Source organism: Dipodomys merriami, unplaced genomic scaffold (genome assembly GCF_024711535.1).
Source record: "Dipodomys merriami isolate MVZ:Mamm:240054 unplaced genomic scaffold, mDipMer1.0.p SCAF_4, whole genome shotgun sequence".
NCBI classification, from domain to species: Eukaryota; Metazoa; Chordata; class Mammalia; order Rodentia; family Heteromyidae; genus Dipodomys; species Dipodomys merriami.
In genome coordinates this window covers 36,640,973-36,662,064 of record NW_027205603.1, presented here as the reverse complement: position 1 = coordinate 36,662,064, position 21,092 = coordinate 36,640,973, and the positions used below count along the sequence as shown (strand labels likewise).

General features: G+C 39.7%; 1 protein-coding gene across 1 annotated transcript in view; it reads left to right on the top strand.

Annotated features, from left to right (window-relative positions):
• The first annotated feature begins 228 nt into the window (after positions 1 to 228).
• The window catches only part of Ggh (gamma-glutamyl hydrolase), a 37,251-nt gene continuing 16,387 nt past the window's right edge, over positions 229 to 21,092 (top strand). The window contains exons 1-7 of the mRNA XM_069990800.1: positions 229 to 426; positions 3,967 to 4,081; positions 10,245 to 10,295; positions 14,188 to 14,272; positions 15,864 to 16,002; positions 20,307 to 20,413; positions 20,495 to 20,585. Coding sequence (XP_069846901.1) covers positions 321 to 426; positions 3,967 to 4,081; positions 10,245 to 10,295; positions 14,188 to 14,272; positions 15,864 to 16,002; positions 20,307 to 20,413; positions 20,495 to 20,585 — 694 coding nt within the window. The 5' untranslated portion in view covers positions 229 to 320. The remainder of the gene's footprint in view (positions 427 to 3,966; positions 4,082 to 10,244; positions 10,296 to 14,187; positions 14,273 to 15,863; positions 16,003 to 20,306; positions 20,414 to 20,494; positions 20,586 to 21,092) is intronic.

Genomic DNA, 21,092 nt, shown 5'->3' with positions numbered 1-21,092 from the left:
GAGACCACCGGGTGCCCGCCCCAGGCGTCCCCCGACTCCGCGCAGAGGTCGTGCAGAGAGTGGCTCGGCAGCCCCGCGAGGGGGCGTGCTCCGGGCCCGGCTCAGCCATGGGACCGGCGCGCCGCGAGCGCTCCCGGAGCCGCGCGTCCCCGCCCCGCGGCCGCCGGCCCCGCGCACCGGGACTACATTTCCCATAGCCCCGCGCGGCTGCGAGCGCGCTCCCGCGAGCAAGAGGCTCCGAGGCTCCCAGTGTCCGTGGCCGCGGCCCCCGCCCGCCCAGCCACAGTGCCTTTGAAACGCGGCGGGAGGCAGCTGGTGCGATGGCGAGCCTGGGCCGACTGCTGTGCGTGGTGGTGGTGTTCTGCTGGGCGCTGAGCCTCGGGCTGCCCAAACACCACAAACGCGCGGTCAAGAAGCCCATCATTGGTGAGGATGCGGCGAGGGGGCTCCGCGGGGGGGGCTGGGGTCCGCGCGGGTCCGCGGTCCGCGGAGGTCCGCGGCTGGCTGCAGCCCGCTCGTCCTGCCCGGGAAACCCCCGGGGCCGGGGGCAGGTGCGCGTCCGCTGTCGGGATGGGCAGCGCCTGCGGACGCCCGGGGTGGCACTGACAGACCAGCTGCCGCGCGGAGGGATTTTAGTTTTTGGACTCAAAGTTGGGAAAAAAGCGGCGAAGAACCCCGCAGACGTCCTTCTCTTCTTCCTTTTTCCTTTCTTGCCAGTCCTGGGGCTTGAACTCAGGGCCTGGGCGCTGACCCTGAGCTTCTTGTGCTCAAGGCTAGCACTCTACCATCTGAGCCACAGCGACACCTCCGGCTTTTCCTGTGTATGTGGTGCTGAGGAATCGAACCCAGGGCTTCCTGCATGCTAGGCAAGCACTCTACACTGAGCCACCTTCCCAGCCCTTTCTTTCTTTTCTCTTTCTTTCCTTTCTTTGTCTCTCCTTCCTGTCCACCTTTCTCTTTCTTCCTTTATTTCTCTTTCCCTTTTTTCTTCCTTCCTTCTTCCTTCCTTTCTTTTCCTCTTTCCCTCTTTCTTTCTTTCTCCTTTCTTTCTTTCTTTCTTTCTTTCTTTCTTTCTTTCTTTCTTTCTTTTTCTCTTTTTCTTTCTTTCCCTTTTTTCTTTTCCTTCCTTCCTTCATTCCCCTCTTTCTTTCTCTCTCCTTCCTTCCTTCCTTCCTTTTCTTTTTTCTTTCTTTCTGCCCGCCAGCCTTCCCTTCCTTTTTTCTTTTTCTTTTTTTTACATAGACGTTTTCCAATCAAAGACAAGCAAATCTTTTTTTTTTAAAACATAGCTAGCAATTCCTGCTAGTTTGCATCTAGAAATTCTGTATGTACATTATACTTAGGAAAAACTTCCTAGTTGAGGGTGTATTTCACCATAGAGTACAGTATGCAGAAAAATGTAATAGATTACCTTGGACTTTGTCATCTTTAGCATCGTGGGATAGGCGGGGCCGATGGGAACCTTATGTCTTTATTTATTTATTTATTTATTTGTTCCAGAACTGGGGTTTGAATTTAGGGCCTGGGCGTAGTCTTTTAGCTTTTTTTCATCAAGGCTGGTTCTCTACCACTTAAGCCACATTTCTACTTATGGCTTTCTGGTGGTTAATTGGACATAAGAGTCTTAAGGATTTTCCTTGACCTGGCTAACTTTGAAGTGCATTCCTCAGATCTTAGCCTTCTAAGTAGTTAGGATTACAGGTGTGAGCCACTGGCACCTGGATTCTATATAATCTTCAAGTGAAGTGCACATTTTTTTTTTTTTTGTTTCCTTGCCCCTGTATGTTTTCCAGAGAGGAAAATCAACTTTCATTCACAATGAAACAGACTTTTGAGACAGTGTCAGCTAAAACTATCTAGGAGATACCAGCCTGAAATTAAAATTTGCCAAAAGAAAATTTTGGGCAGACAAGTAACAGGTTTTATCCCACCTTGTGTAGGATTTTTGCCATTTCTGCTATTTTTCCCAAGAAGCTAAGCACTGTATTCTGCAACCAAACTAGACGTTCATTTCATATATTTTCTTTAATTGTATACTATATTAATAATTGTATGTGAAACCATTAAATGTATACTAATATTTGGAGTGTGCAAAGCCTGTTTCCACAGCTATTTGCAATGATGGTTAGTCTTCAAAGAACACTGTAACTTTATGTAGTGAGTTGCATCTTGTTGAATTCAGGGAGGAGGAGGAAAAAAGACAGGAGATTCATTTCCCTTTCCTACTATCCAGAGTAGTGCTAAATGGAAGACACAGAAAAGAAGTATACCTCTGCTCACCCTGGTGGATTAAGACAAAATTGTTGACTGAGCACCAAGTATGTGCAAGGCATAACTCTAAAAAGTGCAAAGAACTCTAAAACAAGCCATCAAGGTTATGGCAGCCATCAAAAATGGGAATGGCGTTTGCGTCACATGTGTAATGTCAAGGAATAGAGTTAGAAATGGGAAAAGTGAGTATGGGAGGAGCGGACAGGAGAGGAGGGATGCTTGTGCGATTCCTTCCTTCCTTCGTTCCTTCCTTCGTTCCTTCGTTCCTTCCTTCCTTCCTTTCTTCCTTCCCAGTACTGGGCCTTGAAGTCAGGGCCTGGGTGCTGTCCCTGGGATTTTTCATTTAAGGCTGATGCTCTACCACCTGAGCCACAGCCCCACTGTAGGCCTTTTGATGGTTAATTGGAGATAAGAGTCTCACAGATTTTCCTGGTTGGTCTGGCTGTGAACCATGATCCTTATATTTTATATCTTATATCTTACAGCTTATTAAAGTTTAAGAACCCCTGAGGTGCTTAAACAAGGTGGTGACTGGATGATATATATCTCTATCTTATTTCCTGGTGCTCTCTCTCCCCTCAGTGAATGTATTCAGATGGACTCCTTCAGCGTGCCAGGCTGACTCACAACCGTTGTACTTGCTGTATAGTTGTATAGTTCAGTTTCCACATAGTGCCTAGTATTACTGCTGTATTTGTTCAACCTTTGTCCCATCCTTTCTGTTTCCCATTATTATCCTCCCCCAAAAGTTAAACTTACAAACAAAAGATTAAAAAAACAAAACAACAGCAGCAAATTAAGAAACCCTTTTGTTTCTGTTTCTTAAGAGTTCATTTGGGTAAATATTATTTTATATGATCATATGCACCTATTAAGGCTTTGTGATTCTCTCCTAAGAATATCCTCCTTTGGTCTTTCTGTCTGAATGTCTAGAGACCTGTATAATTTATCATGTCCCTGTCTACAGGTAAACACACTGGATGATAAAAAACAAAAATTAGGACGCCTCTTTGTTTTAGTTTTTTTGCCCTTAGCACTATCAGACATCACACTGCATCTATACATATATTTGTATTTATATCTATATTTATCTATATATAGTGTCTGTGCATTTTTCTTTTTCATCTTATTAATTATCCTTCCTTTTCTCTCTCCTTACTTTTTTGGGTCAGTCATGTGGCTTGAACTCTGGGCTTGGGCGCTGTCCTGCGCTCTTCAGCTCAAGGCAAGTGCTCTATCACTTGAGCCACAGCACCACTTCGGTTTTCTAGTGGTTTATTGGAGATAAGAGTCTCACAGACTTTCCTGCCCGGGCTGGCTTTGAACTGTGATCCTCAGCTCTCAGCCTCCTGAGTAGCTAGGATTACACGCGTGAGCCACCAGCCCCTGGCTTCTCTCTATACAGTAGAATTAAAGCCTCTCAGATCTAGGTATGCATAAAGGACACTAGTGTCATTCTAATCTACTCTGGGAGCATAGTCTCCCTGAGGTGGTGTGAAGTGGAAGTTGTCTGAGACTGAGCTCACCCTCCATTTCTTTCCCAAATTCTACAGATGGACTTGTCAAAGATACTTCCTGTTTCATTCAGTAAATTAAGAGAATAAAATAGGGATACTGTCATGGTGATATAATTCAGTTTCTGAGAAAGAAGTAAGGGAGTTTGCATGAAACTAAGACTTTTTTTTTCCAATGTAGGAATTGTGATGCAAACATGCCAAAGTAAAGAAATGAAAAGCCTTGGGAAATACTACCTTGCTGCATCCTATGTGAAGTATATAGAGTCTGCAGGTGGAAGGGTCATGCCAATAAGGTATGTTACTTTTTTGTACAATGTATAAACTCTTTCATCTCAAATGAATGCATCATTCATGATTATCTCATTTCAATGTGGTAAGATTGCACCTGATTTTTTTTTTTTGCCACAAACCTAATGCCTCAAGACTCTCAGTAAGCTGTTTAATGTATGAAGCAGTATATCTCTCAAGCCATCAAAAATGCTATACAAATTATGACTGAGAATGAAATGATAGCTTCTCTTACACCAGAAAAAAATGATCCTGACACCACGAAAGCAGTGAAATAACAGAATCTTGAATGAAACCAACTTTTTCCATAATAGAAAGTTAACGGAAAAACTAGGCAATGAAGATGTTTTAGAAGATGGCCATTAAAGTTATCTTCAGGTGGATGCTGGTGGCTCATGCCTGGTCAGAACATGAGGCCCTGAGTTAAGGCCCTAGTACAGGCACACACACTTTATATTTATATTCTACGTTAGAAATATAGATGTGACTAATGTACTGGTACTGCTTCATGTTAAAATGGCCCCATAAGAATAGTGCTTCGGGCTGGGAAGGTGGCTCAGTGCTAGAGTGCTTGCCTTGCATGCATGAGGCCCTGGGTTCCATTCCTCAGCACCACATAAACAGAAAAAGCATGAAGTGGCGCTGTGGCTCAAGTGGTAGAGCACTCGCCTTGAGTTGAAGAGCTGAGGGACAGCACCTAGGCCCAGAGTTCAGGTCCATGACTGGCCAAAGAAAAAAAAAAGAAAGAAAAAAAGAATAGTGCTTTACCTCCCCTGTTTTCATTTGGAAAGTGCTAACAAACAAAAATCTTATAAGTGTTTAAAATATATTGTTGCTAAAGTTATAAATTTGTTATAAATTCTTAGAATTTATAACAAAAGAATTGTACTGTCTCAATATAATATTAATAGTAATCAAAATGGTAATGTTATAGCTTAGGGAATTGTGCCAATGGAACAAGGTAAGTTGAGGGGATGGGTAGGGTGGGAGAGATGGGGAAAATAATGGAATGGGTGACATTTTTCAAGCTATATTGTGTTAGGAAAATGAAGAGAGAGGTTGAGAGGAAGTGAGGAGAATGATGAAAGGGGCAGTCTCCATCAAGATGCATTATACTTATAAACCGATTTTGAATTTGTTGAATGATAACCCCTTTGCACAACTACTTAAGCATAATAAAATAGAATTAAAAATGCATTGTACTCACAGACAAGTTGAATTGAAACCTCTTTGTACAACTACTTAAGGATAATGAAAAGATTGGTAAGCAATGTCTTACTAGATTTATTTTTTACATTTTGATTCACTGTACCTCAGATGAACATCTATTTATAATTTTTAAAATTGTTATTATAAAGGTGATGTAAGAGGGGTTACAGTTACATAAGTCAGGGAAAGAGTACATTTTTCCTTGGACAATGTCACCCCTTCCCTTGCTGTCTCCCTGTTTTCCCCTCCAGTCCCCACAACATTTACTTATAATATTAGTCTTTATTCTTTGGGTAGAAAATGTGATTTTTCAAATGAAATCTTACTGGGAATCCAGATAATAGCAGCATTAGGGCTGGGGAAGAGGCTCCTGAGTTTCTTCAGTGCAGTATGTCAGGGTTTTGATGGTGGAAGTTTCATAATGCAGACAGTGAAGTAAGAGTATACTGCTAATCCTGTGGGTGAGGCTTTGTCAGGGAGACAAAAGTTGGTGTCTCAGCTCTGCGGGTGTTTCTAACATGGTAGAGTGGAGGTGGAGGGTGTGGCTTAGAGCCTTGGCTGTGAAGTTGGTAGGTCCAAGCTTAAAAAGAAACCCGTAGGTTGTGATGACTAATACAAACAAAAGAAACAGGAAAAAAAAAAAAAAGAAATAGATGTGAGAGAAGAAAGTTTTGAAACCAGATGACTTGCAGAATACTAGTCATTATAACAGAGACACTGAAAATGGGACTGCATAGAGGTTAACCTACAGCTTGGGTTTCCAAAGTTCACTGGAAGGAACTGGAATCGTGATTCCATAGAAACAATATAATACCTGGAGTTGAAGGATTACCCACCCTAAGGTAGAACGGACCTGGTGCCATCATCCCCAAACCGTGAGGTTTCTGCCTGTGGGCTGGCTGTTGGGCACCACACCTTCTCAAGTTTAGAAGGGAGGAAACAGACAGGAGACAGGAGACAGGCACAGTTCAGCCAGATGTGAAGAAGTTTGTGTTTGGTCCCTTCCTATTTTGTTTTTGCCTTTGTTCCTCAGGTGCTTGGTGCCCCCAGGTTCCTCTGCATCCAATTGTAGGACTTGTGGGGAATAGTTTTTTTTTTTTTTTTGGTTCGTCGCGGGGCCTGAACTCTGGGCCTGGGCGCTGTCCCTCAGCTCTTCAGCTCGCGTTCTGCCACTTGAGCCACAGCACCACTTCTGGCTTTTTCTGCTCACGTGGTGCTGAGGAATCAAACCCAGGGCCTCATGCGTGTAAGGCAAGCGCTCTACCACTGAGCCACCTTCCCAGCCCCAGGTGGGGAATAGTTTTAACTCACCTGAAAGATCACACATTAGCTGGCAGCTTCTGCTTTAAGAATGAGTTTAGTCATAGTGTATTTTATGTCGTTAAGGAAACAATTATAAGTCAGAAGATTTCGTAAAAAGCTGAATTACTGGAGTGTGACTTTTTATAGAAGGATGGTGCTCTCCACTTTTTCGTGGTTAAACTTTTATGACTGGTGCCTGCCATTCCTTGTCAGGCTATGAAGGTATGGGTCACCTACCATCATTATTGGACTCAGCCATTTTCTCTTGGTGAAGGGGGAGGTGAAGCATTTCTCATATATGGTCAGGAGGGACTCTTGTATCCAGAAATGTCTGAAAATACACAGGTTGTGTCTATGTGGAACCTGGTATATTCTTTACTGGTAGGCTTCTGAGAGGGAAGAGATGATGAGATGATGCACTCCATAGTTAGACCCATGAACAGTGACACGTAGGACCTGAAGTAGTCACAGACAATGCAGGAGCCATTTATTTAGAATTGATGAAATGTCCAGAGCTTGTCTGTGCAGTGGCCTAACCCAGGAGTCCTTTCAGAACAGCTGATAGATCTATAGATCTGTATCCCCTGGTTCCCATGGGTAGTTGTTGTATACCTAACTGAAAAGACTGGGCTGGCAGACTACTGAGAACTGGTGTACTCAAATTTCACCTGCCTATCACTTTCCAAGACAGGGCCTCCTCCAGTTTAACCTACATTTAAGACAGAGATGAGCACCATTTCCCTGTGACCCATGGCTTTTGGCTCTTTGACCAAAAGAAATTTCCTTTGAACTTCTGAACAACAAACCTTGACTTGGACAAAGTTATTTAGACTTAAGGAGAGCCCACAGGATTTTCTGGCAGAGTACAAGTAACTGTTGGCATCCAAGGTATCTGCTTGATAATGAGAGAGGTATTCTGACTCCCTCTCAAGCTGTTCTTTGGAATAGAAATGGGCTATAGTTGGCATAAGACTGTAAATCCATATTTGTGGAGAATGGAGGGGGCAGGTGACATGTTATTCTCACATAGATTCAGAAGATTGCTAAAAACAGGAGAGCAAGGATTTCATAGACATTTTATTGATGCGCAAAACATCTTACTGTGACTTAATTAAAGGCCGTCAATTGTCATAGGTAGTAACTCTGTACATCACCTTAACAGTAAAATTAAATAAAATAATTGTCATCGATAATCTCTATCAGGTTTCCTCTAGGGATTGATAACAGGGTTATTGTTCGGAAGTTCTTTCCTTCTTTTTCTTTTAAATATTACTGTAAAGGTCATGTATAGAGGGGTTATAGTTATATAAGTCAAGTAATGAGTATATATCCTCTTGATCAGTTTCACCCACTCTCTCGTTCTCTTCCAGTTTTCCCCTCCTGTATCCCCTCTCTCCCAAGTTGTATAGTTCATTTCCAACATCGTGCCTAGTGGGTTTTACTGCTTAATTGGTTCAGCCTTTGTCCCACTGTTTCTGTGCTTCAGTGTTTGATCCAGGGAACTGCAGAATTGCTAGGCTAGTCTATCTATGGTGATCTGTCTATTATGTACCATTAAATTTGAGCTGGTCTGGAGGTGGAAAAACAACAGTCCTCACATCTTCGCTACTAATGGGTGGAATTAGGTAGAGATTGGCTGCTGCAGCTTCTGCTTCTTTGTTTTTATTTCCCAGAGCTTCCTGTTGTTAAAGTGGTATGATAATAAAGTTTGTTGTTTAGTTTTTACATATACTCTAATAAGATTTTAGAATTCTTTTATAGTTCTTTGCAGACAGAAATTGCTCTTGTCCAATTCTCATGAGCTTTTAATATTCACATCTTAGCACATACTTTTCCAATACCAAGTTTCTTTAGTTCATTTCTCATGGTCTTTCATCTTTGCATATTAGCACGTTCTGTACATGATTGAATTTCACTAGACCCCAGAAAAACACTTAATTTTTTGCTTAGCAAAACATAGATATAATGATGTAGCTTTCGTGGAGTTTGAAAAAAAAATGTCTCTTGGAAGGTAGATACATAGTGTTGTCAAATATTTTAGAATTATTTTTTGATCTGGATATGTAGTTCAGTGGTATTTTGTATAACATATAAGAAGCCCAGGATTCAAATGACATAGCTAGCAAGATCAATAGAAAGCCCACGGATTGGGAGAAGATCTTTACTAGCCATACAACGGACAAGGGTCTCATATCTAAAATATACTTGGAACTCAAAAAATTAAACCCCCCAACAACAAATCCTCAAAGAAACAACTGCCCAATAAATAAGTGGGCTAAAGACTTAAAGAGAAACTTCTCTGAAGAAGAAAGAAGGATGGCCAATAGACACATGAAGAAATGTTCAACATCCCTAGCCATAAAAGAAATGCAAATCAAAACAACATTGAGATACCACCTCACCCCAGTTAGAACGGCAAAAATCAAGAACTCTAACAACAACAGATACTGGAGGGGATGTGGACAGAAGGGAACCTTACTTCATTGTTGGTGGGAATGTAAACTTGTTCACCCACTTTGGAAAGCAGTATGGAGGTTCCTCAAAAGACTTCACATAGAAAGAACTCCCCTATGACCCAGCAATCCCACTTTTGGGCATTTACCCAAATGTTTACAAACAAGACCACACTAAAGCTACCAGCAAAACAATGTTTATTGCAGCATTATTTACCATAGCTAAGGTATGGAACCAACCCAGATGCCCCTCAGTAGATGAATGGATCAAGAAAATGTGGTATATATACACAATGGAATTCTATGCCTCCATCAGAAAGAATGACATTGCCCCATTTGTTAGGAAATGGAAAAACTTGGAAAAAATTATATTAAGTGAAGTAAGCCAGGCCCAAAGAAACATAGGTCCCATGGTTTCCCTTATTTGCAATATCTAGTATATGTATGAGTCAAGCGGAAAAGGTCAGATAATGTGATGTCAGGAAAATGAACCCTTAGATATGTATTTTAATGTTTTTTTTCTTTCATGCATGTGTTTCTAACGCATTTATAAGATTATCTCTTCGTTGCTTTGTATGTCTCTCCCCCACAGTATAACCCCTGCTTTCACTATATTTGATGTCAGTATAACTTGTGGAGGAGATGGGGAAAAACCAGTTGTTTAAGGATACAGGTGGACCTGTTGCAACAATGAGAAGTACAAGTTGTCATGTCCAAAACGAGCTTTACAACGTCGGTGTGGGGGGGGGGTTGGGAAGGGGGGGGAAGGAGAAGGACTGGGATTGGGTGGAGGGGGGAGGCTGGGAAGGGATGTGAAGGGTAAACCAAAGGAGGAGGGTGCAATGCTTGGTAAGAAATGTACGCATTATCCTGCCCATTCAATTGTAACCCCTCTGTACAGTATGTTCACAAATAAAATTAAATATAAATTAAAAAAAACACAAAAAAAGCTTAGTGCAGACTTTGTTCAGGGCTACAGGTTCTTGAGACAGGAGTCCACCTGCAGACACCAGCTCTCCAATAAAGACTCTCAATTTGACCTCTCAAAAAAAAAAAAGAAGCCCAGGATTCAATCACCAGTACTGCAAACACTTTTATTTGAGTTTTAAAATTAATATATTGACTTCATTTGGAGGTTTTCCCCCCCTCGGTTTCAGGGGAGGGGGAAACACTAAACACTAATTTTTTTTTTGTAAATTTTCAGGACTGATCTTACATTTGCAGAGTATTCACATATATTCAGATCCATCAACGGGTAAGTTGGCTTAATGCAATTAATGATCACTTGGTTTGACTACCTATTGGTGTCCACATATCTGTCCATTTTTTCAAAAAACATGTAAGTATTAATATGTGTTTCTATATAGTGCTCAGAGTTGTCATATAACTATCATAAATATTAGTTTTCTGAGTTCCTTTATAGGAAATATTTTCTTGGGAGATGGTAAAAGTGCTGTGAGAAGTAGGAGTCAGGGTAGGAAATACATAATTAGTACATAGTAGACACAGGCAATTATTTTTACAAGTGCAGCAAGATCTTTGTTCTTTTAATGCTTGTCTTAAATAATACTGAAGCACTTTGAATTGTAAATAATGCTGCTTGCTTAGAGGACTTTAAGTCTTACATTTGAAGACACTGAGTGGTTATCTTTTAAAGATAATTTCAGTAGAACTTGGACATTGCTTTTTTTAAAAAATCTCTACCTTTACCATAAAATAGGATTGGTTAACTTACAGAGGAAGACTTTTAATTATATGAAAAAAAGTTTTATATAACTCTTCATGTAGGGAAATATGGTTAATTATAGCAGTTAAACATTTGACTCTCAGACTGGCAGAGATCAAAATAAGCTAATCTTCTGTGGTGAGATAATGAGGAAAATATGAGTAGTCTTATATTCTATTAGTGGCAAAATAATAATTACAGAGTTTCTCAGGAGCAGTTTTGCAATATGTGTTTCAGTTAGAAACACATATCTTTCACTCTTCAAAAAGAAATTTACTCAATACCTGACATATAACTGTAATCCCTCTCTACATCTTCTTTACAATAAAAATTGAAAAAGAGAAATGCATGTCTTTTTGCCTTGGGAATTTTATTTAATGAATATATTACTTTCTTTATGTAAATTCTTAGACCTATACACAGGCACTGTATTGTTGACAGAAAACATCAAGTTGGAAGTTACCTGATAGTCTATAAGAACTAGTTAAATGAAATAGACTAAGTGAAATTAATTGGGTATTATGCAGGAGTTAACAAGGAGGCTCTCTATAGATGCTGCTTTGGATTGTTGTTGTCCTGGGGACAGTCTTTTTATGTGAAACAAAACAAGGCACAGAATGGTGCATACATTGTTTGTTTATTTTGGGGGTAATGGGGATGACTAGTATTCTGCCACTTGAGCTACATCCCAGTCCTCTCTCTTCCTCATTTTTACTTTTTTGATTTTGAGACAGGGTCATGCTACCTTTGCCCAGGGCACTTGTCCTGTTCCGGTTTGTAAGGCAGGGATGTGTATTCCTTTCAACTTGGCACAATTAAGTATATATATATATATATATATATATATATATTTATTTATCTACATAAATATATATATTTAACAAGTAAAAAATCCTTTTTTAGAATATTTTAAAAAAAACAGTGCTGAGAGCAGTTCTCTCTACTTTAGGGTCAGATTCAACCCCATTTTCCATTGCATGGTTGGAGAAATTATAGCACAGAATAAAGGTGACCAATGTTCTTCCATTTCCCCAAGCTTAAATGTTATATAAGGAAGTGACAACTCAGGACCTTCACTTTCACTACAGTTTGAAACAAGTTTGTTCCCAAAGAACAGAGAACTACACCAAGAAGGAAGAAGCTGGGTCTTTTTTTTGGCACAATATAACAGATTTTTTTTTTTTGGTGGTAGTCTTGGGGCTTAAACTCAGGGCTTGAGCACTGTCCCTGAGCTTCTTTTGCTTAAGGCTAGTGCTCTACCACTTGAATTACAATCCACTTCTGGCTTTTTTTTCCCCTTGGGTGATTAATTGGTGATGAGAGTCTCATTCACCTTTGCCTGGGCTAGCTTAGAACCATAATCCTCAGATCAGCCTCCTGAGTAGTTAGTATCACCAGTCTGAGCCACCTCACCCGGCTTGTAACAACAGGTATTAACAGCAGTTATTTCTGATTGTCAATAGGGTGAGAAGAAGTCTTTTCTTGTAAACTATTTTTCTTTTTCTGAAGAGCTTTATTATTTTACTTTTAAAAACCACCTTCATCTGTTTGGTATTTTTAAGCTATGTTCAAAAAATTGTCTTTCATTTAGTTTGGATTAGTAAATATTTAGTGTAAAATTAGGTCAATTTAGTAAAACATTTACAATGTCCACATGGGAAGAGTACTTTTGAAAGGACAAACGTAAGTAATTCCAGGCTAGACTATAATAGAAGGGCACTAAAATAGGATTTTGAATCACTTCATCTCTTCCAACCTTCTCCCATTTCCTATTTGGAAAGGAATTTGAAATAGTAGTTGTGTAAGTGGGAATAAATATTTTTGGTAGCCCTCTTGTCCTGTTGTTCCATGGGAAGCAGCTTTGGTTCTTACTTTGACCAGAGGCCTTCTGCCTCTATCTTCCACAACATTATCCTTCATTGACACCAGCTGCTCGCAGTTGTCCACAGCACAAGAATTGCATGCTTGACTCTGAATGGGGGAAACTTGTAATTTACTGTTTCTGAACACTTAGTCAGATGTAACTTCAGAATCACCTTTATTGAGCTCCTATTGTACAAGAAAAGAAAATGACAGAGCCTGCCTTAGGGAAGTTTATCATCTGGGAGGGAGATTCTAATGAGAATAGCTAAAAGAATTTGAGGCTTAGAAACAGCAAATTTGGCCCAATGCAGCTTTTACAATTCTGAGTTTCCAGAACTATTGAGACTTAAGTCATTTTAAATGGTTGGGTTTTCAGTATGGTTTTGTGGCAGACCACTGAGGTATTTAAATGTCTTCTAGAAGACTGATCTTCCTAACAGTTGAAGTGCTCATCTTTGTCTCTGGCTAATCTGTTGCCTGACACAGAAAAGCACACAATATAGTTTTTGAAGGAAAACAGTTTCAAAAGTGATCTTTCATGTATCTTTAATTCATATTTATGTATTTTCAGAATTTTAATATTGTGTACTCGAACTTTTGTTTGCTGGAAAGGCCAGATATCTTTTGAATATCCTTAGTTATTTTAAGACCCAATAAGGTTTTATACATCTAGCTTAAAAAGCCAGCATCACACATAATTTTTTTAATATTTCATATTATTGATAGAATAAACGAAAAGCAAATTATTGTGACTATTTTTTCATAGTCCTTTTGAATGGTCTTTGTTTTCTTTTCAAGGTTTTTCTATTATTGTGCTTTTCTCTGGAAAGATTTCAGGGTGATAAGCACATTTCTTGTGTGTGTGTGTATACTCAAGGCTGGTGCTTGATCACTTAGCTAGTCCTCAGTTTTCCAGATTTTTGCTAGTAAATTGGAGGTAAGATTCTCTCAGATTTGTCTGCTCAGGCTGGCTTTGAACCAGGACCCTCTTGGGTAGCTAGCGTTACACCATCAGCACCTGACAGAAAATAAAATTTTGTAGATATTTAATTACAATCTAAGTAAAATTTTATGATTACTTCTTCATAGTTAAAAATATTGTGAGTTAGGACTGGAGTCATGGCTTAAGTGGTAGAGTACCAGCTGAACAAGCATGATGAATGTAAGGTCCTTAAGTTCAAACCCTGGTACTGGAAAACAAAAGATATGAGTTAAAACTCACATTTGTAGACCAGTGGTTGATTTGATGTCACTGATAATCTTAGCTTAAATCTGTCTACAATGGCAATTTTGCCTCTACTTGATTTCTAGCTCTGGGTAGTCTCCTCCTTTTATTTATATAATTGGTTCATACTGTGTCATTAAATAAAAAGCGAAAAAATGTTTTTAAAAGAATAGACACTAAAGTGTTGCTAACAGCAGCAATTTCTAAATGACTAAGATAAAAACTTTTATGTATATATTATATGTGTATATATGCATATGTATCTGTGCCTTAATTTTCTGATTTTTTTGTTTGTGTTCATGGGGGAAATGCATCTCACTGCTGTTGTTTCAGACTCCTTTTACCTGGAGGAAGTGTTAGCCTTGTACACTCAGAATATGCCCACGTGGCTAAAATTTTTTACAAGATGGCCATACAGGTAAATGTCTGTGATTGTGTATTGTTCTAGAGAAGGTTTTGTGGGCATCTGGGAGGATGATTCTGCTTTTAGGCATGTGGTAATCCTCTCTTAACAATTACCCAGCCTACCCCTCTCATCTTTTAGGCACCATTCTCCAGGCAGCACAAAGTGCTTCCGCCTGCCTCATGCTTCATCTAATTAAGGTTTCTAGGTGTGAACTACAGCCTAGTATTTCTAGGCTTAGTATTTCTAGTATTTCTCTCCAGCTTATTATCCTTTCATTTTGCACTGAGCATTATTCGTCCATGCGTAATTCTCACTTTTAATATCTCATTCTAAATATATCTCACATTCATAATAAAATAATCATAAAAAATCTACTCTTTTTGCCAGTTCCTTCAATCCCATTGACCTTGCTTTTCAGTTACCTATAGATAGGAAAACATAGCTTTTCTTCCAAAAGGAATAAGAGAGGATTTATTCTGAACCCAATATGAGTGACCAAAGCCCTGGAACACAGAATATATAAATAATATATTCTGATGTAGAAGAAGGCACACTAGCTTTTATAGCTACAGAACAGAAATGCATCATAAATTAATGCTTTTTCCAAAGACATTAGTGGGAGCACAGGTAGGCAGGCCACAATATAGTATAGAAACTCTTCTACAGGTTTCAGATGTTAGAACTTTCTTAGCTTTAAGACAGAGGGAAGCTAGATGTCTAAGTTTAACAGTACATTCCAAAAGTGTTATCTTGTACTCACATGGATGGTCACTACATATATTGATAGTGAGTGGCTATTAAAAGATAACCCCATATAATTTTGGCTCTTCATCTGTAATATTTCATCTGCCCTATTATAATATTCTAGTCAATCAGTCTGTAGGATCTTCAACACAGATGGGGTTTCTTTGAAAATCTTCAGTTCATAAACTTAGGCTATATTAATCAAACATGAAGAGCCACTGGCTATTTCTTTGAAAATGCCCACATTTGGCTGGGGACCAGTGGTTTACTGCTGTAATACAGAGTACCCAGGAGGCTGAGATCTAAGGATTTGAAGCCAGCCCAGGCAGAGAAGTCCATGATACTGTTACCTCTAATGAACCAACAAAAAAGCTGGAGTGGAGCTGTGGCTCAAGTGGTAGAGTGCTAGACTTGAATGCAGATGCCCAGAGACAATGTCCAGGCCTGAGTTTAAGTCCCAGGATTGGCACATGAAAAATGCCCATATTAGGTTTGCCTTTGAACCCTAAGTTATAGTCCTTACTCTTTCTCCCCTTAACTATTAACCTCAATTTTATAATTAATCTTGATGGCTCTACTGTCTTGCTAACTCTCTGTTAAGTATTATCCTAAATAACTACTTTAATATTTGAAACATTAGTTTAATAACTTTTAATAGCTAGATTAAATAATTCTTGGCCTTTTCCAACCTGTGTTGGGTCTTTGATTGATAGTGTATTTATGGATCCTGGAAAATTTCACAGAAATCTGTGCATGCTTATCTCGTGTGCTGGCTGGTAATGGGAAGCCATATATATAATTTTTGTTTAAAAATTTCTTTTGAGTAAACTTGGTTTTTGCTCTCTCTCACTCTCCAAAGAGTTTTGATGATGGAGACTACTTTCCTCTGTGGGGTACCTGCCTTGGATTTGAGGAGCTTTCGTATCTGATTAGTGGGGAGTGCTTACTAACTCTCACAGACACTTTCTCAAAAGCATTGCCGCTGAACTTCACTAAAGGTAAGAATTCTCTTTCAAACTCTTTATTGTCTGCTTAGGGAATAGGATTGGTTAGCAGCTAGAATCAAAGTCACATATAATGTTCCCTTCTAGTGTATTTTACCCATGCCAAAGGATGTGCCTGAGGATGACTTGAAGAATTCTCAATTTTTAAAGAATCTTTTTGATTGTTTTATTTTTGAATTAGTACCCATTTGTGATATGAGAAAGGGTTTGTGATGTTTTCACACATGCATAAAAGTTTACTTTGAACAAATTTACCCCTTCCATCATTTTCCCATTCCTCTCCTCTTTTCTCTACCCCTTTGGGATATATTAAATTAAATTACATTATATATGTATATATAAGCATATGTGTGTGTATTGTACATGGACGCAGAACCCTCGAAAGACCACCAGAGACCACGACCGATACAAATAGCAAAAGAGTCATTTATTTGCAAGCTCGAGCTTGGTCCTCCACACACTTGGTATCTGGTGACGCTAAGAGGCCCCGAGCACAAAATCAGCACAGCTTTTTTTTTATTTTTATTTTTTTTATTTGTGAACATACTGTACAGAGTAGCACAGCTTTTATAGTATTGAATAAACAAGTTTCGGGAATTTCCACACAAGCAGTTACATAATTTCACTGCCCTTTTTCTGAACTTTGGTATGTTCTGTTCCTAAAACACTTGGGCAGCTGTTCTGCGTTCTTAAGGGTGGGCAGGGTTGGTGGCAACCTGTGTTTTTTTTCTCTTTCTTGGGGTTACTCTGAGGGCAGCCTAGCTCAAGATGGTGGGGTTAATCTCAAAATGGAGTTACTTTAGCTCTTCATGTGTGTGTGCATGCATAATGTCCTTTGATCCTCTTCACTCCTCAGTATCTCTTTCTTCCTCATTCTACACTCTCATTCTGCCCCCCATACAAGAATTTTAAATGTCGACAACTCATTGCTTCTAGTTATATACAAGACCATATATAATTAAGAACTGGAAATGGGTCCTGGTTTTGAGTCCTCAGTCTCTCCCTACAGCCTTGTACAATTATTTAAAGACTTAGCTGTAAATTCCTCATTGCAAATGGACCTACCCCTTAGAAGTTTTGGTAAAAATTAAATTAGGTGATTTTTCTTACCAGAATGCTCAATCCTTCTTAACTATTATTAGAATAGTTTCAGCTTCTCCCCATTGACTGTACACTTTGTGTCAATTCCCACAGGGTATAATGTAATTTAATTCACTAAATATATGGAGTTAATATAGCTCTTATAAGGTAAAGGTCAAAGTGCCCAGTAAGATTGATAATATTGAGAAAAGAGGAAGCCACATCATGAGAGGTCAGATTGGGAGTGTTTATTCAAAGACCAGCAATCACAGATGAACTCTTTTTCACAAAGACCTGCAACCCTGTGAATACACTTAATACTGTCAGAAAACTGAGCCATGAGAACAGGAGAGGAAAGAAAGAGCAGAAAAACAATACCAAGAAACCAGATCAGCTCTAATGGAAAGCTGAAGTGGGATGCAATGTTGACCAGAGGAAAGCCAGGAAACAAGGCATGAATAGATAGGAGATATGTGTGGCATGGCATCCTTTTGCCTGAGCTGGTCTGGGCCTACATAGGGTTAGGTCAGGGGACAGGGTTACAGGGAGCTTGAGAGTTCATGACCCAAGACTGGCAAGTCAGTAATCTCTTGTCCAAGTCCCCACCCAAGCCTCTAGGTGTTCAGGCACGCCCATCACTTGGAAGGTGGGACTTCCCTGACTCTACCATGAAGATACCAGTTAAACCCAAGATCCTGTTATCTACCACGTGGCCAAGATGGTACCCATTGCGTCCTTATTTCAATAAGCCACAAAAATCACAGCCGTATGCTACCACTCTTATTTTTTTTGCGGGGGGGGGGGGGGGTCTGGTCGTGGGACCTGAACTCTGGGCCTGGGCCCTGTCCCTCAGCTCTTCAGCTCAAGGCTAGCACTCTACCACTTGAGCCACAGCGCCACTTCGGGCTTTTTCCCTCCTTTTTGCTTATGTGGTGCTGGGGTAACAAACCCAGGGCCTTATACATGCAAGGCAAGTGCTCTACCACTGAGCCACCTTCCCAGCCCCCACTCTTCTTTCTAACTGCTACCTATTTGTAATTCCTAGGACATTTCATAATATCTTAGAATAACTCACAGACCTCAAGAGAGTGCTGTATTTGCTTACCAGCAAGGAAACACAATCAACTTTGGTATCTAAAGTTTGTTTTATTGGTGCTTAATCACAAAAGCATGATTGGCTGAATCATTGGCCACTGGTGAATTCACATGCCAGCCACTCTTCCATCTGTTAGGAAAATGAAAGAGAACAGAAAAGGAATAGGACAGACTTGATTGTCATCAGGCTAGGGACTGTTTATTGCCATTGAGGAGCACAGACCTTCCCATGGGTTTGGAGGCTGTTTGAGGTACTGGATTTTGGGGTAGGTTTATATAGTCTTAACAAGGAAGGAGAAAATAAAAAATGGCTATGGTCTCTTAGAGGCCAAGGATGGTGTCCTTGGCTAGGCCTAGAGTGGAATATTCGACCTGGGGTGGCTATTGTCTCCTAGGGGCCAAGGTCAGAATGACCTTGAAGACAAGCACATGAACATACACCTGGTGCTTTGCTTGATTAGGCAGTAGACAGTCCTTCACCTTTCCCTATAATCAGAACTTTAGTCATTTCATTAGCATAATAGCAATATCATTCTTACCATTCCAGTAGTTTTAAATACCCTTTGTTAGACACCTAGAACAGAGATTCTTTATACCTAGCAGTGTAAGGAGCCCCCTGGGTCCTCTACCTTGTGTCACCACTCCCTGTGGTACTGCATTCCTTGCTAAGCCAGTCCTCTGAGCCTTACCAGGTAGAGAGGAAGGCCTGGGGCTGCTGAATTGCTGGATGGTGTGAGTACAAGCAGATAATGATCCCTGATCCTTGTAGTTTGGTTATCTGATCTCTAGATCTTCATGTTGTAGTGCTAGGAACTATTTCTGTTCTCATAGGCCTTTGGAAGGAAGTAATAGTAGTTATACAAAGAACCTAAGGAATGCTTCACACTTTTTTTTGTATGTGTACTAGTCTTGGGGCTTGAACTCAGGGCCTGGGCCCTGTCCCTGTGTTTTTCCCCTTAAGGCTGTCTCCCTTGAGCCAAGCTCCACTTTCAGCTTTTTTGGTGGTTAATTGGCTATAAGACTCTCATGGATTTTCATGCCAGGTTTCAAACCAAGATGCTCAGATTTCAGCCTCCTGAGAGCTAGGATTAAAGATGTGAGTCATCAATGCCTAGATGCTTTAAGCTCTCTGAAAACTCTTTCTTCTATTATCTCACCTTATCATTGCAAGAAATGTGTGAAGTACATGTTTTAGGTCAGACTTTTTGGTGCCATGTTGCAGAAACCCAGTTTATGCACAGAGTGCTGGAAGGTACAGAAATTCTCTTGGGAGCCATTAGGCCTCTACTGGAACAGTTAGCACCAAGGCTTGAGCACATCAGAACTTTAAAAATAAACTTTCCATTGGTATTTTACTCTATATGTCTGACTATAGTAAAGTCTTTACAGTTGACAACTACAGTGTAATGCTTCTTTGATCTGTTTACTAAGTACAAAGATTTTGGCTTGGTTAATATTCTTCTGTATGTACATTGCTGATTTCCTCCTTCCCTCCCTCCCTCCCTCCCTCCCTCCCTCCCTCCCTTCCTTCCTTCCTTCCTTCCTTCCTTCCTTCCTTCCTTCCTTCCTTCCTTCCTTCCTTCCTTCCTTCCTTCTCCAGATACTTTTGAAAATGCATTGGAAATTTTGGATTCTTCCTTGGGAAAATAAATATACACACACTTGGAAAGTTTCTCTGCTTTTCAGAGATGGAGTTAGGATTATCTGCTTATATACAAGGGTTTCAACAGCCCTACTTCCTTGCTGACATTTGTTACTTTCCACCTTTTTGACTGTAGCCAAATTTGTAAAGTTATAGATGCAAACTGGTATCTTATTATAGTTTTAATTTACATTTTCCCACTACCTAACCCATGTAAACTTTTAATCTACCTATCAAGGAAAAAGATTCTCTGGTTAGCCTACAAGTTCTTCTAAACAGAAAAATGTCATTTATTTATACTAAAATGTAAAAGAAAGGGACTTATGTTTGAGCACTTATATTTGCATATTTTGTGCTTGACTGGAACCCTTGCTTGGAAATGCCATCCTCTTCTTATCACTTAGTCATCTTGATTATGTCTTCATAATGAATTCACTGGCTTTTCTTTTCACTGACTTTTCTTGTGTTTACATTATTTTAGGTGCAATACAGAGCAGAATGTTCCATAATTTTCCTCCTGACTTACTGCTATCATTAGCCATAGAACCTCTGACTGCAAATTTCCACAAATGGAGCCTCTCCATGCAGGTATCACATCAGTTACTCAATGACTTCAATATTCTTTGAGCAAATAACAGAATTAATCATTTGTTTTATTTTTGTATCTAGAATTTTACAATGAATTCAAGGTTAATGAAGTTTTTCAATGTGTTAACTACAAATACAGATGGCAATCTTGAGTTCGTATCATCAATGGAAGGTAAATGTGTTGCTTCAGGGATAGTTTGTTAATTCTTTATTACTTTGATTTTATCTCTCTCTCTCTGGAGATAGGGTCTCATTCTGTACTTCAGGCTGGCCTTGAACTCTTGATCTTTTTGCCTCCTCTTCTTGAGTATTGGGATTGCAGATTATATATCTCTTTCCTTATGAATCAAAGTATACTGCTTCTCCTGAACAAGGAATTGGTGCATTTTTGGAAAAAAAAGACATGCCCATGTTCTAAATGAATTCCAGTTTACCTGGTTATTTTGTAGAATGAGGTAGTGAAGAAGAAACAAGAACTTAGAGGAGAAAGGATGAAGAAATAAGCACTGAAATTTATTTCTGTTTCTAGCTGTTTTATACACATAAGTACTTTGATGCTGTCCTTCAGAGAATAACAAAAAATGTGGCTTCTAGAGAAAAACATGTTTTACAAATATATTGATGCAGTAGGAAGGAAAGGTTATTCAGGGTCACTTGCTGATTTTTTTTGTTTTTTATT